Source organism: Melospiza melodia, chromosome 2 (assembly GCF_035770615.1).
Source record: "Melospiza melodia melodia isolate bMelMel2 chromosome 2, bMelMel2.pri, whole genome shotgun sequence".
NCBI lineage: Eukaryota > Metazoa > Chordata > Aves > Passeriformes > Passerellidae > Melospiza > Melospiza melodia.
This window is the reverse complement of record NC_086195.1, coordinates 139645931-139668462: the sequence shown is the minus strand read 5'-3', so window position 1 is coordinate 139668462 and position 22532 is coordinate 139645931. Positions and strand designations below refer to the sequence as shown.

The 22532-nt window shown below is 42.9% G+C and overlaps 1 protein-coding gene across 6 annotated transcripts in view; it reads right to left on the bottom strand.

Annotated features, from left to right (window-relative positions):
- Positions 1 to 279: 279 nt before the first annotated feature.
- POU2F1 (POU class 2 homeobox 1) overlaps positions 280 to 22532 on the bottom strand; it is a 56974-nt gene continuing 34721 nt past the window's right edge. For all 6 annotated transcript variants that reach the window (XM_063150166.1, XM_063150167.1, XM_063150168.1 and 3 more), the window contains 7 exons: positions 20252 to 20393; positions 18010 to 18155; positions 17325 to 17504; positions 14413 to 14518; positions 13656 to 14001; positions 12814 to 12902; positions 280 to 11708 (listed from right to left, as the gene is read on the bottom strand). In XM_063150166.1, coding sequence (XP_063006236.1) covers positions 11398 to 11708; positions 12814 to 12902; positions 13656 to 14001; positions 14413 to 14518; positions 17325 to 17504; positions 18010 to 18155; positions 20252 to 20393 — 1320 coding nt within the window. In that variant the 3' untranslated portion in view covers positions 280 to 11397. The remainder of the gene's footprint in view (positions 11709 to 12813; positions 12903 to 13655; positions 14002 to 14412; positions 14519 to 17324; positions 17505 to 18009; positions 18156 to 20251; positions 20394 to 22532) is intronic.

Sequence of the window (22532 nt, the reverse complement as noted above, 5' to 3'; positions counted from 1 at the left end):
AAAAAGCATCCAACGCTGGTTTTGGGGCCACTCCCTGTGGGGCTGAGCTGAGTCCTCTCTTTGCCTTCAGGAAGCAACTGAAGCTGTTTCTGCTTTTGGGAGAGGAGCTGATAAATACAGAATTAGAACAAAAGCTTCAAGCAGAGTGCATAAAACCCAGGCTCTCCTCCAGTTTAACAAGACAAAGGGCACCAGATCAATCTTCTGGCCCAGTCTGATGCACAGGGGAAGGGCAATCAGCTTCCCTTGACACATTTAAAAACTACAAACAAGTGCATACATGTTAAAACACTTGGAAAATGGTTTAATGATGTTTACAACAGAAATGAACTGTACAATTACAGTAAGTTTAATATATATAAAAAATTACAGCAGACAAATGCATCTACACAAAATCTACCTTTTCATTCTGATTTACTGTAATCTACACAATCTCTCAATGCCTACAGCTATCTGTAGGCAACCACTGGGAAAATAATAATAATAATAATATAATAATAATAAAGGACATCTTTAAAGAGACAGCATTTCGCCTTCCTCCTCACCCTTAGTGTGATCAGCAAGGTTTTGAAATGTGTGGGACTCTCACATTTCAGTCTCCAGAAAAGCTTGGGTTGCGTTTGGGTAGGGTACTCCCACAATGGCCCTTGATTTCAAGTGTTCTGCTGACCTCAAGTGTATAAATGCAGTGTATGAGGAAGGCCAAGGAAAAAAAACCTCCCAGCCAGTGTAAGCAGGCAGTTGCACAGAGCAGTGAAACCATTAGGACCAAAAACTTGTCTTATTTAGAAAACAAAGCAAAAAAAGCACTGCCCAGACACTACAAACATTCACAAATCCTCATTTTGAAAATTATGATCAGATTTAGAAGAAAGGGCTTGGTTTTCCACTCCCAATTCTTCATACAAAGGGGTAGTTTTCAAACTAACACTGCAAATACGTTTTTAAAACAAAATTTGAGCTACTTCCTCTTTGGCCCACCCCTTAAAAACAGTGAAACCCCCTTTGCACTGAGAAAGAACCTCAGGTCAGTGGGGAAAACAAAAGAACATGCTGTCTCTTTAAAAAGAAAGAAAGAATCCCAGTTGGGAGTGGCCATCAGTGAAAATGCAATCCAAATTGGCGGTCTGGTGGAAATTCCTCACGGAATATTATGTACAGTTTAAAAACCCTTTGTAGTTGGTTTTTCTTTTATTATTATTTATGAACACCTAGGCAGTGAAAACCGTTATGTTAATACATACATAGACACACCCAAAACATACAAAAATACTATTATTTCAAACTACTAAGAATAGGACAAGTTCAGTTTTCTCCATGCTATGACTTTAAGAGCATTACACTGAAACAAACAAGAATTTAAACGACAATTTTTTAATATCCCAGAAATATACCAAAATATACATCTAAGCTTTGGAATTACTGAGGTTAGACTAATGCAAGTGCTGGGTAATCGTACTTAATACACAAGTCTAAGGTTCTGCAGGAAAGAAATTATCTTTGGTATCTGCATCAGGCTAATAATATTAACATTTGGATTTTGCTTTGGGATAGAGCTTGTCTGACCCTAGAACCAAACACCCCCCAATCAACTGAGATTAAAAAGATCCATGTAAAAAGTTCCTCCATTTGCAATCCCCCCCAAAAGTTAAAAAGTCACAGGCATCTACCTAGCATAAAAGGTTGAGAAATACAATGCATAGTTGCACAGTGGTGCTGCAAAAATAAAAGAAATCTAGAAAAAAGGAACTAGAGGAGAAATGAAAAGCTGCTTCTTCTTCTTTCAGAGATTTCTCACAACAGGACAGCCTCTTCCAAGCAGTGAAGGGGGGGGAAGCTCAGAAGTGCACCTCAGCGTGTATTAATCAACATCACCCAGCCCCCAGAGGGTTAAAGCACCCAGCAGAGCAGCCAATCCTGCACCCAAGTCTTCAGCTCCTCAACCCACCTGCGAAGCCGTGGCCTCCCTTCCCAGCCTGTGCCCCAGATCTCACCCTGGGGCCGGGAGATGCTGCCCGGGCAGTTCTGGAGCCCCAGGCCAGGCCAGCCTCACAGATGGGCTTGGTGCTGAAGACGCCCTTTGTCTTTGGTTTGTTTGTTTGTTTTGAGTTTATACAATCATTAGGAAATCTTTGGTTTTGGCTGGAAATTTTAAAAGAACAAAACAAAACAAAGAAACCGCCCCCTCCCGACTTATAGCAGCCACCGTGACCTGACAAAGCTTCTCTTTCCCATGGGGGTAGGGGAACTACATTCAAATAAAGATGGACTGGGTTAAGGATGCAGCTTCTGGCCAGGTTGGGGAGTGGGGAAGGGATACAGGATTGTCAAATAATAAAGAAGAAAATTAAGTATTTGGAGATTTCTATTTTTTTTCCTTTTTTTTTTGTTTTTTTGGTCATGGTAAAAAGTGAGTAGGCATGTATGCAGCACTGGGCTGAGAGTGCCTCCTGGCCCTGGAGCTCAGCGTGGCTCTGGGGTGGGAAAAGGCAGCGTGGGTGGCCCTTTTCCATGGAGAGTGGAGGGGAGGGGGTGGATATTCACAGACTAATCAAGAGGACCCCTTGTAACCAAAGGAAATAAGATAAGATTGCAATTTGCCCTCACTTTGCAGTAGCTTTTAAGCAGCGACATTCAGAGGCGTTCGGGGGTCACTCCCCAGGTTGCAGGTCACGGGGTGCTATAGGCCAGAGTTCAGTGTTAATCAAAGGAGGGAGGGCAGACTTGGCAACTCTGTGGGGTTTGGAGAAAGTTAAAGCAAGTTACTCAGTTACGAGTTAGAAATGAGGTATACGACAGCTCCTGTACCTGTGGCGGATAAACACCCCACACCTACTCACACCTAGCCTTAGATACTACCACAGAGGAAGGAAATGGAACAACGGCATGGCGGGGACGCAGCAGGAGCTCCTGCCCGGGCACTGGGGGGCACTCGGGGCTGGAGCTGCTCCAGCCCTGCCCCGCAGCGCTGCCTTCCCTTCCCTTCCCCGCGCTGCGGGGAGGCGCGGCCCGGCTCCCCGGGAACTCGCCGCGAGCGGCCCGGAGCTCCAAGCCTTTCTCTCTGCGTTTTCCCCTCAGACTCGCTCGGGTGCAGGGAGCACCGGGGTCACAGAGGCCGACACATGGAGAGTGAATGGGGGAAGAACTAAAGGTTTTGTCTCAACTGCCTTGTTCTCAGGACACTGTCACGGGTGCTCTTGTTCCTCAATCGTTTCTCAAGGGGGTTGTGCGATCTCCACGAGTTGCCCCTTGGCATGCCATTCCCTAAGGTCTTAGGACTCCTACTGTTAAATAATCTCAGGGGTTTATAGCACCGCAACGTGCCGGCTTGGAACGCACACGAAGTTATGACATTCAGGGAAAAGGGCTTCTGCAGCTGCTGCCACAGAATTCCCCAAAGGCAGTGTGAATCCTGAAGTGGGGCCTACAACAGATAAGACAATTTTGGGAGGGAAGGGGAAGCTAACGTGATAAATTAAGTATCTTACGGTATTATGTAAAGCTCTGCCGGAGAATATCCCCCAGCAGACCGACACAGTTTTAAGACAGATCAGTGTTTTGGTCTGAGCTACTTGACAATGTCCTGTTTGGTAGAGAGATGAAATAAGGCAGAGGGGGTATGTTCCAGTTCTGGGGCTGAGCCTCAGCAGCACTAAGGAACGCCAAAGGTATCATCTTCCCTCGCCTCCCACAAGCTGTTTCATTTCCTTCCTCAGATTTGTTTTCCATAAAGCACACCTTGTTTTCCACTTCTTTTGTTCCAAGTGCTCTTTTCTTTGAGAAGTCATTTCTTCAATATCCCTATTACCTATCTATAAATCTAACTAGCTCTTTGAAAAGTCACACAATATTAATACCACTTTTACATAATGTCAGAACAACAATTCTATTAGTAAAGCTTTCAGTGAAGTTCTGCAACCCGATTGGTGTCCGGAGGAAGAGTAGCTGGACAACCCGCTCTCCCCCTTCCTCCCTCCCTTTCTTCACAAGAGCTCACCAAGTTCACTGATAAAACAGCTCAGCCCAATAGCACGATACATGAACATGTACAAGGCTACTTTGGGGAGCAAAGAAAGGAGTCTTCAAGGTCCCTCCCTTAAGAGAAAGACCATCTGCAAAAGCCGTTGAACAGACTCTGACCTTGGACTACACTGCTTCCACATTTGAAGGAAAGAAACAGTTTTCCCTGACTGTATCCCAACATCAGCCTAAGACCTGCAGCACTGGGCAAACCCCAGACACCGTTTGTCTTCACAGAGCCGATGCAACTCCATGCAGAAAAGGTGGGAGTACCCGCAAGAGATGAGGTCCTTAGAGGAAGGGACACTGACCCAAAGCTCAAAAAACCCCCACCCAGCTTTTCCTCTTACCCGCTCTGAGAACAGCAGAGCTGACAACTTATCAGTGCCTTTGGTTCCCTACGAGGCCACTGGGAATTCTCCCTCCCCAGTGGAGTGGAGCTCCTTTAGAAACGCAGCTCTCGCTCCCGCGCGCAGCCGGCGCTCACACGCACTCGCACACACACCCACCCACGCACACCCTGCCCTCCTCCCCGGCTCCAGCAGCCCGGGGGAAACGGGCAGGGAGCCTTGGAGCCCGCACGGAGCTGGCTGCAACACCCTCCCAAGGCAAGAACCACTCGCTCTTCTGCTACTGCCACCGCAACACCGAGACATCGGCCAGGAGAACGGCCTGGTCCCTCGCCAACAACGCCTCAAAGCTCCTCTCCCACAACCTTCTCACAGTATTTCAACCCTTTCAGGCAGACCAGCCAGGTGTTAGGAGTAGGTTAGCTTTCACCTCTCTCAGTTTGGTTTTTTCTTTCATAGTTTTTGGTCTAGACAGGATTAGCATTGCTATTAGAAAAGGAAGTGTTTAAAAAGTTTTCCACCTATTATCAAGCACTACAAGCCCTACATTCAGTAACAAGACAAGGGGGATAAAAGGAACCTGTTTCACTTTTGCTCTCCCAGATAGATTAAGATGCGACAACCATTCTTGTCCCTCCCTGGAGTTAAACACAGCGGACCCAGTTCAGCTCTGGAGCAACTCAACTCAACCAAAATGGATTTCCAGCCCCGAGGTCGATCCCAGCCCAGTACAGCCATCTCTCCCTCGAGCCTCCCCGATATTTGCTGCCTCATCTTCAGATCCCAGCGAGGGACAAGGAAAGGCCGAGAGGGAGGGAAGTGTGCGCACACTCGAAAGGACCCTGAACAGCAACCCCATCAGTAACCTGCATGCCACCACGTGCTGTGCTGCAGATTAGACCACAGATAAACCAACCAAACAACAATCCCAAACCCAGGAGCGACAAAATGTTTTCCTTTGGCAAGACAGATACAAGGAAAAAAATTTATGAGCAAACATTTTCCTTCTAACACAGTCAAACCCCCTTCTCTGCCCTCAACATCCACCCACCCCCACCCGACCCTATAAAGTTGTAACCTATAAACAGGATCTCAAATACATACAGCATAATCATGTTTATCAATCATAATAAACCATCAGTTCAACTAAACTCTACAGCTAGAATTATCTCCACTATTTATAAAGTTTGCTTTTCTCTTCTGATTTTTTCAGTTTAAAACCAGTTCTGCGACAATGCTAAGCTATGCTGAGGTATTTTATGAAGGTGCCAGAAGCCAGCTGCTACCCACAAGTATTGTTCTCAGAGCTGTATGGTGCTACCTTTCGCTGAGGGAAGAGGGGGAAGGAGCAAGGAGGGAAAGAGGCAGAGGGATGGAGACAAGGAGGGAGAAAGGGGGCCCAGATTATTCCAGTTATGGACGGTTCTTAGCAGGGCACCACTGATGGACCCAAAAGCAGCCCCAAGACAAAGCTCAGTAGCTGCTTCATGTTAAGGAATTTGGTCAGAAAATAAGTACCTGATAGGTTCTACATGCTGACCTTATTTGTCCACGTGAGTAAAAGATGTCTTTTCTCCCACAGTTAAACTACTTGTCATTTCAGTGCAATCTCCCTAACGCCCTTCTAACAGCATCCCAACAGGGGTAAAAATACAGAGCATGTCTGCACTTGAAGTATCCTGGGAGAAGTGGCAGACAGATCAAATGCAGGTAGATAAGTTGAAAAAAATCAAGGGTTTTTTTCTGTGCATTACTATGTCCATGTGTGAAGATATGCAAATAGAGGAATTGCTTTTCATCGTTCCAAAAGCACTGAAATTCCTTGCACTGACACAGAGGGAACCAGGTACCACTCACAACGTGGAGACAAAGATATGAACCTAAGAAACTGTGAATTGTGAGCCAACAGCTTTTTGACAAAAATATCCTGTCAAATATCTTTAAAGTATTTTAGGGGAGTCCCCTCTGGAAAGAAGAGAGAAACTCACAAGCAGCAACAAGAGATTTAATGAGTGAGAAGGGCAGAACTTGTGCAAGGTAAGTATCTTGAATTCTATATTGCTATAGTACTTTGGGAGGGAGAGGGCAGATGTCCTGGTTGCAAAAATAGAAAGGGATTAGAGTTGGCTGTGTGAGAACTGACAGCCATAAATGCAGTGGGGAGCAGCAGGCCAGCTTATTCCTTTGGTAATACTCCACCCTAGGCATCATCCAACAGGGACACACAGGCCCTGCTGGGGTACAGGGTGTGGAGAAAAAGCATTTAACCATTTCAGGTAGAACAGGAACAGGGAATAGTGACACTTTGTAAAGTGAATGTGGCAATAAAAACATCTACACTTTAAACTTCCAGTTTAAAACCAAGTATGATTGAAAGTTTGGACCATGCATTATTTTATCCCTCCTAAAACACTCTAATGACCATGAGAAGCTACCTGTCTCTTTAAGATAATTTTGTATCTTTATATATGTCTTTATCTAAGAAAATATGAATTAATATTTAAGGTAAATTAGATGTTGCTTTGGTTTAGTATCTGTGGTATGGCTCCAGCTGTAATAGTTGTGCTGCTCCATTTGCAACAACAACAAAAAAAGAGGGAATTCCCGTTTTAAGGAACGCTGCTTTGCAGGAATGTGCACAGAGTTAAGGAATTAATTCTCCTGTGTCCTTCACTAACTCAGCTACAGAAATGTACCAAAGCACCCCGTGTGAGGCTTACAGAGGTGGCATTTGAACATTAGGTCACAGTTCTAAAAGATGTCACATCCACACCACCTCACAGCGATTGATAAAAACATACTTCAACTAACAGGTGTTGTACAGTGACTCAGAAACAAAATAAATGCTCTGGAGGAAATCTAAGCAGATGTAACAAGTGGAAGCAGCCACACCTGGCTGTGTGTACTTTCTTTGGGCTGTTTGTGAATCCTTCCACGGTGACTGTGGAGAGTGGGTTCTAAGGTGACCAAGTGTGCTAAAGCCAAAGTGTGCTAAAGCAAAACACGTTTTTCTTAAGATCAGAAAAAAATGTCAGCACCAAGCTACAAGACCAACTCCTGAAGCCATTCTCTAAATTGTTTCTGACCTTCTGGGCATATCTGTGTTTGTTTTCCTGGAAATCTCTTGCTTTTTGAACTATCCCTGTCTGCAGGGAGAGCTTTCACCGTATCTTTTCTTGCCTGGGTACTGTGACATGCTTGCAACTATGAAAAGCAACCCTCTCACCTTTAAATACAGAGACATGGAAATCTGAAAAAGAGATGCTATTATCCTTTTCCAACACACCACCAAACTTTCTGTGATCATATTTACTGGATCTGTACACAATTGTTATTGTTTCTTTTCAGATGCATCAATTTCTGCTGCCAGCACAATGATGATTTAAAAAAGAAACTTCTGCTAAATTCTGGTACATGATTTCATACTCTTTTCATTCTCTGAAGGAGCACATGCACTCTAACTTGGCAGACGTACATCCACTGCCAGTCTGATTTCTGTCTTTCACCTAAACACTGGAGGTAGCCAGCATCCATGAGGAAAAACACCGATAGGGATGAAAGGTAGGCTGCAGGAACAACAGTCAGCCAGTCACAGGGATGTTTTAGGGGACAATGAATCAGAGCACATTGGCAATGGATGCCATGGATATGTGCTGTTTGGGTATTATGTCAGTTTCTGCAAACAAAACCAAGCTTTTTTGGATATGTGGCTACTCTGAGTTTCCAGTTTCTCTCAGAAAAAAAATCGCTAAGAAATTCCCTGGAATCTGGGCCCCAGATAGGGTGATGGGGTAGAGAAGAGGAGGGTAAAGAAAGGGGTATAAGGTGCTCACACCAAAGCCATGTGACCAATGCAAAGGTAGTCAGGAAAAAAAGCAGATTTTTATAATAAATAAACCATCCAAGCTGCATTAGTGTTCCAGATATGTACTCAACAAGACCCTCTCCCAACCACAAACCAGCAAGAATGGGACATGAAAACTCATTCAGACAGCTAATGGCACAGTCTCCTGGAACTGTGGAGAGAGGATTTTCCACTGATTTAAGGCCCACCTTTCTTTGTGTTTCCTAGATATCTGCAAGGACCACACCCCCCACCCACCACAAAACCCTTGGGAGGAGGGAATCCATCCAAGACGAGCCCGGTGGTCTCCCCCCAACAAAAAAAGCTTCCTGATTAATTGTACTTTTGCACAGGCGTGAAAGTAAGCAGGGACTTTCAGAGTCAGGAACAAACGCTACAGCTGCGGTTTTCCCCATCCTCTTACTTCACCCAAAACAAGTCCAAGGACTTGCATTCCTTTGGTAGAAACTACAGACCGTGCTGTGGCCTCCAGACCAGCACAGTGGGTACCAGCATCTTCTCTTCTACTTTTTCCCTACCTCCCTGAAGCTCACCCAGCTGTATCTGTTGCTGCTCTGAAGCTTTTGCTGTGGGCCATTGCCATTTTTGCAGTATTATTCATAGCCCTAAAAGTCTCCTGCACAGCCTGAAGACGTAGAGACGTATCAAAAATACAGAGATTCATCCATACTGGGGGGATAAAGGTGGGACCTCTTGGATAACAATCCTCTGACATTGCCATTCTATTTACACATCAAATAAAAGAAAACAAATTAAAATCAAGTTAAGAGTCTGCCCCAAGGATAACACAAATTACCAACCAAAAAAAAAAAAAAAGATTAAAAACAAGCAGCAACTTTTATATAAAATTAATAAAAACAAAAGACAAATGAAAAAGAAATTGTCAGTAGCATCTATCGCCTCTCTGCATCTGAACTGCACTTACACAAACTAGTCCATTAGTACAGCAGCTTGCTAGAAATTGACTTTGGTTCAAGCTTAGTTTTAAAAAAATAAAACATAAAAAAATCAAAAACACATAAGAAACGGTGGACGGACATTTGTTAGTTTCCCTGCTTGCAGTTCACTAGTTCTGAAGTTTTAGGGGTAATTGGTTTAAATATCAGTAAAACAGGAAGGTGGAGAGTTAGAGATGAACAGAGCAAAACCATGGTGGTGGGGGGAGAGATAAGGGGTTCTGCCACTTGAGTGCAAACACAACTCCCACATGCTCAGGCCACAGACCAGACCATGTGTGGAGTTTAAAGTTGCTGCCTTCCGGATCTTGGATGAGAAGCTCCAGGATCCCCCTGAATCATCAACAAAACGAACATAGCTGCATCAGCTCATTAGTTTAGGACACTCTGGTGACAAAAGAAAAGGGGGTAGGTGGGAAAGGGACTCTTCTAATACCCTTACTAGCTAAAAGTAATTTAGTTTTGTACACATGGCAGAAACCTTTAAATCCATCAGGAATGGAAAGTTTAACGTGAACTGCATTGCAGCGATCCAGTCTTCTCTCTTTAAAAATCTTTTTTCTTTTTTGGTTCAGACACTGGATTGTATATTTAAGAATATACGGATCTAACTTCTGTACAGTTCATTACTCCTTTCCTCATCCACAAAAATATCCTTCACTCCACAGATCAGAATCACCCTTAAAGAGTGAGTTGCAGTGCCAGGCGCTGGCCAGAGGCGCCGATAGCTGCGCTCACCCTGCAGCTCAGAGACCACACGAGATCAGCCCGGGGTGTGCAAGGCCCCAGAGTGGCTCTGTTGTGTTGGCATTAACAATGGCACCTTCTGTTCCCATAGTCCTGGCTCCTGTCTTTTGCAGCCAGAAGCACTTTTTGTTTTACTAGGAAGCTCTTCTAAATAGTGTTGGAAGCATCAGAAAAGGAATATTGCTATGAATGGGGAGAATGTGACCTTCTGAAATCTGGTACCAACTCACCTAGAGGGTGTCTAGAACTCTAGATGCTGCTTTACATGCTGCCAATTAGCCTGGGTCATGATGGTCTTTAAATATTTGTGTGTGCTTTTGCACAGCAAAATGAAATCTATGGAACAGAAGAGCCATCAGTATTGTCACACAATCCACACTCGGGAGGTCACATCCTGCTCTCTGGAGTAAAAGGAACCAAGCACACAAGGCTAAGAGCAGAATTTGGCTGTTCTGTCTAAATATTTAAGAGGAGAAGAACGGCAGTTTGGAGTAAATTCCTACCTCTGCTTACCAAGCAGAGACCAGCATGGAAGTTTGCACACAATGATCTCTGCTGCTGCACTGAGCTTCCTGCACAAATGATGAATATAAATTCTTCTGATCCCTACAGGTAGGCATTAGACAAATTCAAGGATGAGGAAACTGTTCAGAACATTTCCAGAAGATTAGGATAGAAAGTCTATTTGTGCTCCATTCTTCCTCTCCACCCCCCCACCCTCCCCCCATGGTGTGGGAGCTCGCTGAAAATAATCCAGGAGCAAAAGACAAACGCGTCCAAACTATATATATAAAAATAATAATAATAATAATCATAATAATAATAATAGAGATACACCAGTAATACAGGCCTGCCTAAATTGTACCAGTTAAGAAAGGAACCCCCAACATGATTGATACGATTATAAACACCTTGTATGACATAATGGCCTGTACAACAGACCTATAAAATGATAATTAAAAAAGAAAGATATTTAGACCAAAAAAACCAAGAAATCCCCTTCCTATGTTTGAACTGATAACCCACCTTAACTTGTCATTGTGACTGCTGGAAATGATAAGTAGTCCTTTCACTTTTTTTGTGTTTTTGCGGTTTTTAGTTTTTTTGTGGTTTTTTTTTTTTTTTTTTTACATTTTTGGTTAGAAAGTTCTCCGATCCATGAAGCGATCCTGAAAAGACAGTGTTTATTATAAAATTAGGCAAATGTCTGTCCCAGCTTTAAATCCTTCCTGTTTTGCTTTTGTTTTTTTTTTTTCTCCTTTTTTTTTGGTTTTTTTTTTGTTTTGTTTTGTTTTTTTTAAATATTTTTCCTTCTCTCTCTCTCTCTTTCTCTCTCTCTCTCTCTTGTCCCCAGCAACACGGTGAGAGGATGCCCATGGCATTTTCAGTCCATCGACCGGGCTGGCAGCCGATCCCAGCGCACAGTGACCCAGGCTGCTGGAGCAGAGCCCAGCCCGGCTCACTGTGCCTTGGAGGCAGTAGTGGTGGTGGACGTGGCCCCGCTGGCAGAGGCCACTGTGAGGAGAGAGTTCTGGATGGACTCGGCTGAGGTGGAGGTGGCGTGAAGGCTGGCGACTGGTCCAGAGGCCCCTGCGGAGGCTGCAGCTGCAGAGACCAAGCTAACTGGGTTGCTGGTGAGCAGAGAAAGGTTCTGAGGGTTCAGGAACAGAGGGGCAGTGACGATGTTAGGGGTACCTCCAGCATTGGCAAACACCAAGTTTCCAGTTGCATCCAGTGATGTTATTGGAAGAGAGCCACCGGATGCAAGAGCTAAAAACAGGGAAAGTTGAGCAGGGAGGAGATAACGTTAACAGTAAGCAACAATGCAAAATGAGCCTAAAAGCAAGGGGTCTCTGCATTTGCCTTTCTCTCATGCATGCCCTCTCTAAATCACTTGTTTGAGATCTTGCAGATACTAAAATGCATCTTTCATTTGCTGCTAAACTAATTCCACTGTGCCTTTCCTCAGCTCCTTTAGTACAACACTGATCTATGTTTTCTGCCACAGAGAGTCTGTGCACCCAGCCAACTTGCACTGGGAAGGGTTGAGATGAGGGTTCATGTGAAATGACAGCTATCACAAGATGGAGAAGGTCATGTAACCTTGAGTGTAACATTTTAAATGTTGACATATAACCAACCACTGTTACAACTCACTCTCATGGGTCTACAGTGTTCAGTCTGCCTTAGATTATGATCTCCTAAATTTATCTGTGACACTTTATGAAATGGTTCTTTCTTGCAACCTAGAAACAAGATTTGTTCAGCTAATTTAGAGGATATTTGAACACAAAGGTTTTACCTAGCTCTTTAGACACTTGTACCATCCAGTTTTATGGGTGGCAAACTATGAACAACTCTTGCTGAAGCCAGTGGTAACTTTTGCCTTTGTGGATTTATGTATTTCAAGTTCTACGTAAGGATTTCAGGAGGCAGGATGTTTGTTGCAGGTTCTTTTCTAATACATATGAAGACAAGAATTCAGGATCAAGATTTGCTCAGAACTGCCCTTCCCAGAGACCTCAGAATGGTGCAAGTCTGCTCAAGCAGACTACAGAAGAGCTATAAAAAGCAAATCTCTAACCTGCTAAAGACACAGGCCAATGAGGCAAGGACAATAAAATAAATTCCAGATTATATTCAGTATCTTAAACGCCTCCTTTAAATCAGACACAGCTCTGATTCCCTATCTGAAGTTGTACCTGCTCTTATCTCTGTGACCCACAAAATGTATTTGCACATTTAATTTTGTAAAGCCTTTACTCCTACAGAATTTACGCCCAGTGCTGAAGAGTCAGTGCTCTCTGGTAGACAAAATAAGAGTGCATAAACTGAAGCTGTGTGATGGAGATGCATTAAAAGGAACACTACTGACCTTGAATAGTTGCCAGTGTACTGTTGCTCATCAGGGCCGGGCTGAGAGCACCACCTAATGTCCCTGGATTGAGACTGAGTAAGGCACCTCTGCAGCAAGATCATGGAAGAAGTGGGAAAGAGAAAGAGTGTTACTTTTAAGAAAAGGTTGTCACTGTTCAAAAGTACACCATCATATTTTTAAAAAGGGGGGAAGGGCAAGGCGGGAGGAAAGACCAGAGATCAAGGGCTATTTTTGGATTATTTTACTTTTAACTCCATGAGGGGTTCATGACATGCCCAAAGTACAAGCAGTGTAAATACATTACTTGCATTGATTGTTGGTGTGAAATATTCTTGTAAAGTATTTGGGGAAAACTGTTAATTGTTAGAGAACTATCATCCTCTCCCAAATGCAGATAAGAAATATGTAATTCAAGAGGGATTAAACATCTGTCTGAGCAACATTTCTAAAACTGTAACTTCAACAATACATCATTTTCCATTTTTAAGAACTTCTTGCTCACGATGGAGAAATGAATAGAGAGGTGTGAAGTGGGTATAGGCTATCTCTCCATTTTACAATCAATAGAACAGATTCTATGGTTCAGTGGCAAGTTGCAGTTTTTAAGTCAAGCTCTGCAGTGGGATGAATGATTTATCAAACAACATCACTGCAACACAGCTTTTTCACCTTTAAAATGAGCACAGTATTTGTGTACTGTGATGGGAATGGTCCATTCCCATCTACGAGTAAACCGTCAGAATCTGAGATAAATGACAGCGATACAAAAAAGCAATTTATCCCAAGAATTTTCCTTCACTCTTCCATCACCTAAAAGGGTGTGCAAAATGGATCCTTACCCAGCTGCAAACTGCGAGGATGCCATCAAGCCTGGGTTTAGCCCTGCTGCAGCAGCCATGGCAGCAAGACTTGCATTTGCAGGCAACTGTGCAGCTCCTTGTAAGGCGGCCGCTGCCGCCGTTTGCAACCCTGATGCCGTTACCATCACCTGGCTGGTCCCGAGAGGGGAGGACAAGGGGGTGGAGGTTGTCTGTGTTGTGCTGGTCTCACTGGCACTGGAGGCCTCGGAAGTGGAGGCTGAGGCAGAAGGGGAAGGGCTCGGGGCGGGTGATGTCACTGCTGAAGAAGCCGGAGGTGCTGTTGAAATCACTGTTGCCGTGTTGTTGGAGGTGGTTTCTGTTGTGCCTGGAAGAATGGTTCTGGTCAGACCAGTACAAAACAGGGACACCAGACAAGAGAAATCCCTGCCCACCTGATCTCAACTGCATGTCCAGCTGGAAGGGGCACAAGCACACATTTCTGTAGTACCAAGAGTTCAAATGAAAAAATGAAATTACACTTCCCAATGCGGGGGGCTGAGGAGCTCCAGAAGTCAGCAATGAAATACAGTATATTTTGTTTCAGCACCACCTGTGATTTTATTCCTGGAAAAGTCAACTCAGTGGTCACAAAAACTGAAGCTTCTTAGTGCAGCAACAAGGAAGGATGACAGGAATGTCCTGGGATAGCAGTGACCAATAGTGACTGACTCTCTTAAGAATTCAAAAGGAACAAACAGCAGGCGTTGATGTGGTGGCAGCAGAGATCAGCCCTTACCTGTGACTGACAGACTGGTGACAGCAGGACTGGCCAGAGGGAGCACGGGGTTGACAGTCAGGGTTGTAGCTGCACTGCTAGTCACAAGGCTTGGCGTGGTTGCCACCTGGAGGTCAAAAACGAATAAAACTGCTCAGCTGCTCAAAGACAGAGTTACACACCAGACCTTGATTTCTTTCTTTCCATCCTCAGCTGAGGAAGTTATCAGCAAAAACAAAAACACTGCATATAAACTAATTAATTTTTTTTTGTAATTTGGTTACTTTATCACTCAATGAAACAAACATAGCATCTTCTCTAATTACAAGCAGTATGTTTATTCCTAATAACTCAGTACTTGAAAGCAGATACACCCCTATCCATATTGTCTCAAGACTGCAAGTTGGCCCTCTCTGCCGCCCCACAAAGACAGCACCTTGTTTTAACAGAGACACTCTTAAGAAGGAGTTACAAAATATATTATTTCTACTTTTTTTTCTTGTTTTAACATCTTTTCAGCTCCAAATCTTTCTCTGACAAAATTACGTAAATGCCCCAGCATTAACAAAGGTATTTAGAGTAGTGTGTTTATATGGAACAGCAGAATAACATTTCACTTTTATTCAACCAAACTATAAACTTTACTTTGATAAGCTTCCTTGTGCCAGAGGAAGGATCCCTGAATTTTAAAACATACAAATGGACTTTTCAATCGTGGATGGCTTATTACAAGAAAGCTACAATAAACTGAAGACATTACAGACAAACACCAAAGATTTAAGGTTGGAGAAACCAGCTTATAAGGAAAAATGAAATATAAGGAAAGGACTTTTTATGGACAAGAAATGGTGTCCAGCAGTAATATTTGAAGGCTGTTATACATCAATGAGAGAAATGAATCCTTTAGAATTGCCCAAGAGAACATAGCCAAGGATATAGGCTAAACATTCCTCCTTTCCACTCTCTTACCTTAAGTCTATTATCAGAGAAATATCTCTCCTGCCTCTTAGAGGGAATCAAATGCTTCACGCATTTTAAACAAGACTGGGGCAACTGGGACAGATCTGAAAGCTTTCTGCCCATCTCAAACAGTGTATGAAATGAAGAGGAGCTGGATGCACAGTACACCTCCCACTAATGCAGCCCAGCCACCACATCTGTCATCTGTCCAGCAAGCAGTTAAGGCCAAGGTCACCATCCCTATTTCAGGGCAGAGAATGACCTGGAATTAATACAGCTCACCCCATGGTTACAGTGAGTGACTCCAGCCAATGCAAGAGGAGGCTGCCCCCAAAAGGAGCCTTCCCCTCCAATCCTGCTGCAGAGCCCTTGCCCTCGTGCAGCCAGGCTGCAAGTCACACTGGCTATCTAACCACACTGAAAATTCATCATTGCTCCTCACATGGCTAATTTGCAGTCAAACTATTAAAGTAAGCCCAAGCATCCTATGGACACAATCCCCAGAGCTGACACAAGGAATCAACAAAGCACACAGTCAGTGAAGGCTGGTGGCAGCAGGGCTGGAACATCCATTTGAGTAGCAGCACAGTATTAAGAGAGGCTTAGAATGAGTGAAAACACTAGTGAAACTTCACTGATGAAAGGGAGACTGTGGTTAACCCCTCAATTTCTTACATACAATGGCAGATTATAGCAACAGGAAAATTTCCCTAGGAAAGCTCCTTTAAGTTGCAGTCTGAGGGAACTTGCACAGTTCCTAAAACATACTATCATAAATCTCACTATATTCTGCTTTGGTAGCAAGGCATGCAACCTTGCTTTGAAACTGAGCAAAAAAAATCCCAAACCAAAATAACAATAAAAAGGACTAGGTACACTTAACACAGCCCTTCCCCTGAAACAAAAGGTTGCATGCACACACCCTGAGACAAGGATGAGGGGAGAGAATAACACGTCACCAAAATTAATGGTTTAATGAAGTACTGGAAGATATTAGCTACTACAGTGATGAGGGTGGAATAAATACTACAAAAGGACAGCTACAGGCTACATAAATTCCACCACATTCCTATTAGCATAGCTACTATGAAATCTAATAGCTACTGTTTCTATTTATGAAAACAGACCTCCATGGACATTGGTAGCAAAGGTGCTGAAGGAACCTTGATGCATGTGTTTTGTTACTCTTATTTTCATGAAGTTTGTGTTTACCTGAGGTAAATACAAGTGTGGGAAATTAATTACATGAGTATTAGCTAAACTGTTCTTCTGTTCCATGCCTTTCTTTTATATAAATAATTTCTGACTAGAAATAACAACAATGGTATCGTTGGATTTGTGTAACCTAAGTCTCCAAATGATACAGAATCAAAGGATGAGTAAGTCTGGAAGGGACCACAGTGGGTCCTTGGGTCCAATCTCCCTGCAGGGTCAGTCCTAGAACACATGGCACAGAACTGAATCCAGATGGTTCTTGAGTAACCCCAGTGAGGGAGATTCCACAGCCTCTCTGGGCAACCTGTTCCACTGCATGACACATTTTACTGCTGCTCATTTACTGAGCAGAGCTGCTAAAACAAGAGGTGGTGGGGAGAGCTAATAAGCACTTTTAAAAAATTACTATTATTTTATTTTTTAAAAATTGGGTAGAAGAAGGAAAGTCCAGGTATAAACTGGAAGCATTATCTGAACTAAGTTCAAAACAATAACCCCAAGTGCAAATTGGTCGCCAGAATATTTGTTCATGAGCTGACTAAATAAAACACCCTCACTGAAGGGCTGACTGGTGCCTGATTTGTAAGCATTATCCCTCTCAGACAGTATCCTGGTGGAACACTCAAAATGCCAGTAAAACATAAATATGTGAGAATAATCTGCTGTACAAAGAAGGTGCAGCACGTGTAGCTTCCACAGTGAGCACAGCAGAACTACCTCCACCAGTGATCTTTGTCAACACAGCTCTTGACTCTTACCAGTGAGGTTGGACAAGGGAAAATTGCTTTGATGGGCGAGCTGCTGGTTCCACCACTGCTGGGTGGGTTGATCCTTTTCTCCTTCTGGCGCCGGTTACAGAACCAAACGCGGATCACCTCCTTCTCCATGTTTAGCTGGTCAGCTATCATGGCGATCTCATCCGAGGTAGGCTTTTGGTTCTGACAAAAGAAAATGGGATTTCAAAAGCTCTGAAATTACCTCCTGAAGTTTTGCATCATAGCTTCTTCTCCAGTAGGCACAAATCTGAATTAGTGATTTCAATCCAGAATCTGGTCAGTGGTACTGTAGAGACAAACCACAGTACATGCTTCTGCCCTCCATCTAAAAACCTCAAATCATGTGTGCTTAGATTATTGCCTCATTTATCCATCCTCATGAAGGGTACTGTTTAAATATATGTCTGAGTATAGTGGAATGCAAAATCACCAAGTCAGTGAAGTGCAAGAACCAGTGAGTTTGTGAGTTTTTCTGAGGGGGTCTGTATTTGTTTCTAAAGTGAAACAGATGTTCATGCACATTTCTTGGCATGGCTTTTGTATTCCCCTTGTTTAGTACTAGCACTTTCCCAAACAGCATAATCACGGGTTCACTCTAACATATATAATTGTTAAGTGAAGTTTCTCCATTTTTCCCTAGGCTGAGCAGAGCAGCAGGAGCACTGACCTCCAGGAAACTCTTCTCTAAGGCCACACGTATGTTGGTCTCTATGCTGGTGCGTTTCTTCCTCCTACGGTTCAAGCCTTCGATCCCTTGCCCTGGAGAATTCAGGGCACTTGGGCTGGAGAGAGTTGAATCAGATGAGAGGTTTTCTGAAAAAGAATAAAGTGATACAAATCAGGAGATTTCATCTGAATGCAGTGCAGTCTGATGCAAGTGTTCTTCACCTGTGCAAGGTATGTTAAGACTTCCTCTGTATCTATTCCAAATACATAGAGGTTTATGAAGATCACATGCATTAATCATTGTATTTACAAATTACAACATATACCTGAAACTAAAAACCTACAAATATGCCCAGAGGATGCCCTCTGCTCCTGTATGCTACCACAGCATCCCTTTTACAGTACCTATACAGAGTTTGTTTCCCATACTCATTCTACTCCCCACTGACTCACTGCACGCCCCAGTTTAAAGGAAAAAGGAGTACTTGATATCCATGGGCCATAGCTGAAAGTCACAGGCAGTTATGAAAAAAGCCCGAGGAGCCTGAAATTTCTTCTACCCACTCTACAAAACACTCGAGGAAGAGAAGTTCATAACCAGCTCCCCAGTGTTCAGTCTCTTCTCTCTGGACATCTTAGCAGACACTCAGGGCTACCAACCACTCCACACAGCAAGCAGCTCCCCCTTCTTAACTTCACCAGGGCTCTTAACCCCTAATCCTGTCTTTCTGGCTTCACAGAGGAGCAAAGAGAGAACATTTAACCCCACTTTGCAGCAGGAAGAGCAATCTAACCAAATGGCAAGTTTCAGCAGGGAATTTAAACAGAATTTTTAATTGTGGCTGGAGTTCCTTCTTTGCACTGGGGCATGTGGGTGATAAGCAGGTGTCAAAGTTCACAATGCTCATGATTATTCTCATAGACTCAAATGGGCAAGTATTTTCTAGATTTTTTAAAAATAGTAATGGCACCTACAAATATGTGGAAACTCTTCCTCTGACAGAAAATTTCACTGAGAACCAGCTGAGTTCCATGGCAATAAATTCTGGAACCATCAGTATGCTTCTCTTGCCTACTTTTACCTAAAAGTAAAACAGTAGCCTCTAAAGTCACCTGAATCTTTCTTCCAAAGATTTTCATGGAAGTGAGTCAGAGCCAAAGACAATGGCTTGCAGGAAGTGAAGAACCACAATACTGTTCACTCAACTTTAGAGAGACAAGTACAAGTATTTCTTCAGGCTAGCAGGAAAAATAACCTCAATGACACTCCTTGCAGCACTGGACTCCTCCAATGTTGCTGGAAGGTTTGGGGATCACTGTCCTGTGGACTTGAGCACTCAGTGTGGAGCTATTTATGTTTTCTATCACAGACCTACAACACCTAATGATAACTCCTGTCAGCACAACAGAATGACACTTCCTTTTCTCAATGCAGGACAAATTTTCAATGCTGCATGAAATTACTTTCGAAATTTCAGAGAATGCTGTAGGTGCCAGCATAAAAATAGGAAGGCACACACCATCCCTGCCATCTGCTTAACATATCCATCAGTTTTATGCTATGCACAATTGCATACTTGGAAGAAAAATCTGGCTGACAGCACTCTCAAATGCTTTCTCTCCTAACACCTAGCACCACCACACAAGCTCCTTTTCCTGGTGGGAAATAAAAAAAAAAAAAAAGAACACTACCAACATTGGCATAGTGAATAACTTGTATCCCAGAAAAAAAAGCTAATATGGGAGGGAAGAAGCAAAACCTAACCCACAAAATCTCTTCCTACAGGGAAAAATATTATTTATCTGAACCACTGGAGAGAGATAAAAGGAATGCACACAGGGGTATGGAAGGAGATGGATGCAATAAGCTCTGCCTACTGAAACAACAAATCATGCAACCCTCTCTCTACTACACATCTGAAAAAGAAAGCTAGAAGAGGATTAGAAGTTATATGCATTAACATACACGAAGGAGGAAAACCATGACACATATTGTACCTCATCCCATGCAATGGTTCAGCTGTCTAGAGAACACACTTCTGAAAGTTCATACTGGAACTATTTTGGATGCATACAGGCACATGGAAAGGGAACTATGGAGCCTTATTTCTACACCCTCATTTGTCCCATGGGCAGCTACAAAGGCTGGTAGCTTCATAAAACCATAAGGGCACAAACGAAGCAGCTTTTCAGGGTCCTACTGATTTTGGTAGGCTGGTGAAGAAATACACAGACTCATTCACCTGCATCATTGAGCCACTTTTCCAGAAGTGGCTTTAACTTGCACATGTTCTTAAAGCTGAGGTTCAAGGCTTCAAAGCGAGAGATGGTAGTTTGGCTGAAGTCATTTCCATAGAGTTTGCCCATAGCGAGCCCAACATCACCCTGGACAAAGAAAGAGAAAAAAGGGATTCACTGACATAGGCACTTCCAAAGCAAGGAATCCTGTCACATTCTGGTGTTCTCTTAGTGACACCACTGCTGTGTGGGATTGCAGTTTCACACAGGCTTTCTCAGCGCTACCAAGATTCATGCTAAAGCAATAATCATAAAGAAATGTCAAACCTCAGTCAGTTTAACCTTGCAACTCTTTCCAGGAAATCCCTGATGCTTTGTCTTCGTAGCATTATCACTGAGCAGCACATTCCACTAAATGTTAACTTGTAATTTTTTAAAATAAGTAAAGGCCAAGCTCTCTTTGGGAGCAGATTTAAGTTTTTCTGCATATTTCACACTGGAAGTTCAAATAAGCAGAAATGCAATGAATTTACTTTCCCAAATTTGTAGAGAATACTCAGGACAAGATGTCTGCAAACATACATCACATTTAAATAGATGCAGAAATATTTTTATCTGAACTGCAAGTATCTTCTGAGGTTCAAACCAAATTTCTCCCCAATAGATACAAATTTCAAAGCAGACAAGAAGTTGAACCATTTCAAGTAATGATTAACTGCAGTCTTGACTATCATTACCCATCTGCCAGAAAGTTATCCAGGAGATTTACAGGCAGATTATCATCTCTTTACATCTGTTATTGCTTTCTAAACTCAGTTTTAGCTAGCTATTCTGCTAGCAGACATTTTGCTTATCCTAATATTTATGTATATATTAAATAGCTGTGTAAGTATACACTTGAAAAGTGGTGTTTAAAAAAAAGAAATCAATCCATTCTTGATTGTGGCCATTAAAAACACCATAGTATTTTCATGCTTTGCTTTAAAGCTGGAAGATCTTGCCCTTTGGGGGAAAAAAAAGCACTTATATTTCAAGTATACTACTTCTAAAGCAGCTTTATTTAGATTTTTACTTTTTTAAGCACAAAACAAAGTATGAGAAGTGTGGAAGAAGAGGCTGAAAAGCTGGAGCACAGTTAGTGGAGTTTAATTGCAAATGGGTTAGTTGGACTGGGCATAAAGCTCGCTTTTCTCTGAGGTCAGCTCCACAACCACAGCTGGGTATGAGTACACTGACAGCATGCAGAGTGGCCACACACAAGCCAGGAAGAAAACAACCTTTGGGAAGCTTAGTAAATTGTGCAGGTTGAGCAAAGAAAACAATTTCCTTCCTAGAAAAGGACCAGAACAATTGGTTTGTGTGCCCTTCAATCAGAGGAAACACGTGGGAACTCACATTTATGCCTCTACTCATATGCCAGGATTCTGTGCATTTTAAAACTCATAAATCATTCCAAGAGGAGTAGCGTGGATGCTCTTCTAGGTTTATGAAGAAGAAAACCTGGCTATGTAAACCATTTTAGAGATAAGTTGATTTATGTCTTGGCAGGAAAGAGTTATGAAATTTGCTCCAGTCCCCCAACTAAATTTAATTCTGGACTTATGTTGTTCTTACAAACATTTGCCTTCTGATTTAAAATGAATAGTTAACCATTTCTTTGTCAATGCCAAAAGGTGGCAGCATTTCAGCAGCAGGCAAAGGAATTTACATATTGGGATGAGAATTTTATATATTGGGATGGCCCACAGATAGGATGGAACAGAGTATAAAGGCACTGAATACACATCTGATCTACTCTGTAGGCTGACTGAAGCTCTGGTAATGAACTGCAACTGATTATAAGGTGCATCATTGTTGTGTGTACTGGTCTGTTAAGAAGCTCAGATGGTCTAGCAGAAGCAATACCTTTCACAGAATAAAAACAACATTTTAGAAAATGTTCACTCACATCTCTTGAACCTGTACTGAGCAATTAGTCCCAGGCCTGCAATGATGCTAAGGTGCAGTTTGCTCATTGTGTCCCTGTGTGTCAAACATGGAGGTATTTTGAAGGAAAACAAACAAAGGGATTTAAATGCATCACCCACATTTCAGGGTGGGAGAAGAAGCAGAACTGCTGAAATTCAAAACCTGTTTTATTGTTCACATGACAGAATGTAGTAAGTGATTAGTTTGCAATGCAAACTAAATCTTACAATTATTTTTGAAAGGCAGGGGTGGGGTGAGTCTGAAAAAGCTTACAGTACTGCTGGAAATAAATTTCTATTATCCTCTGAAAGGCAGTCT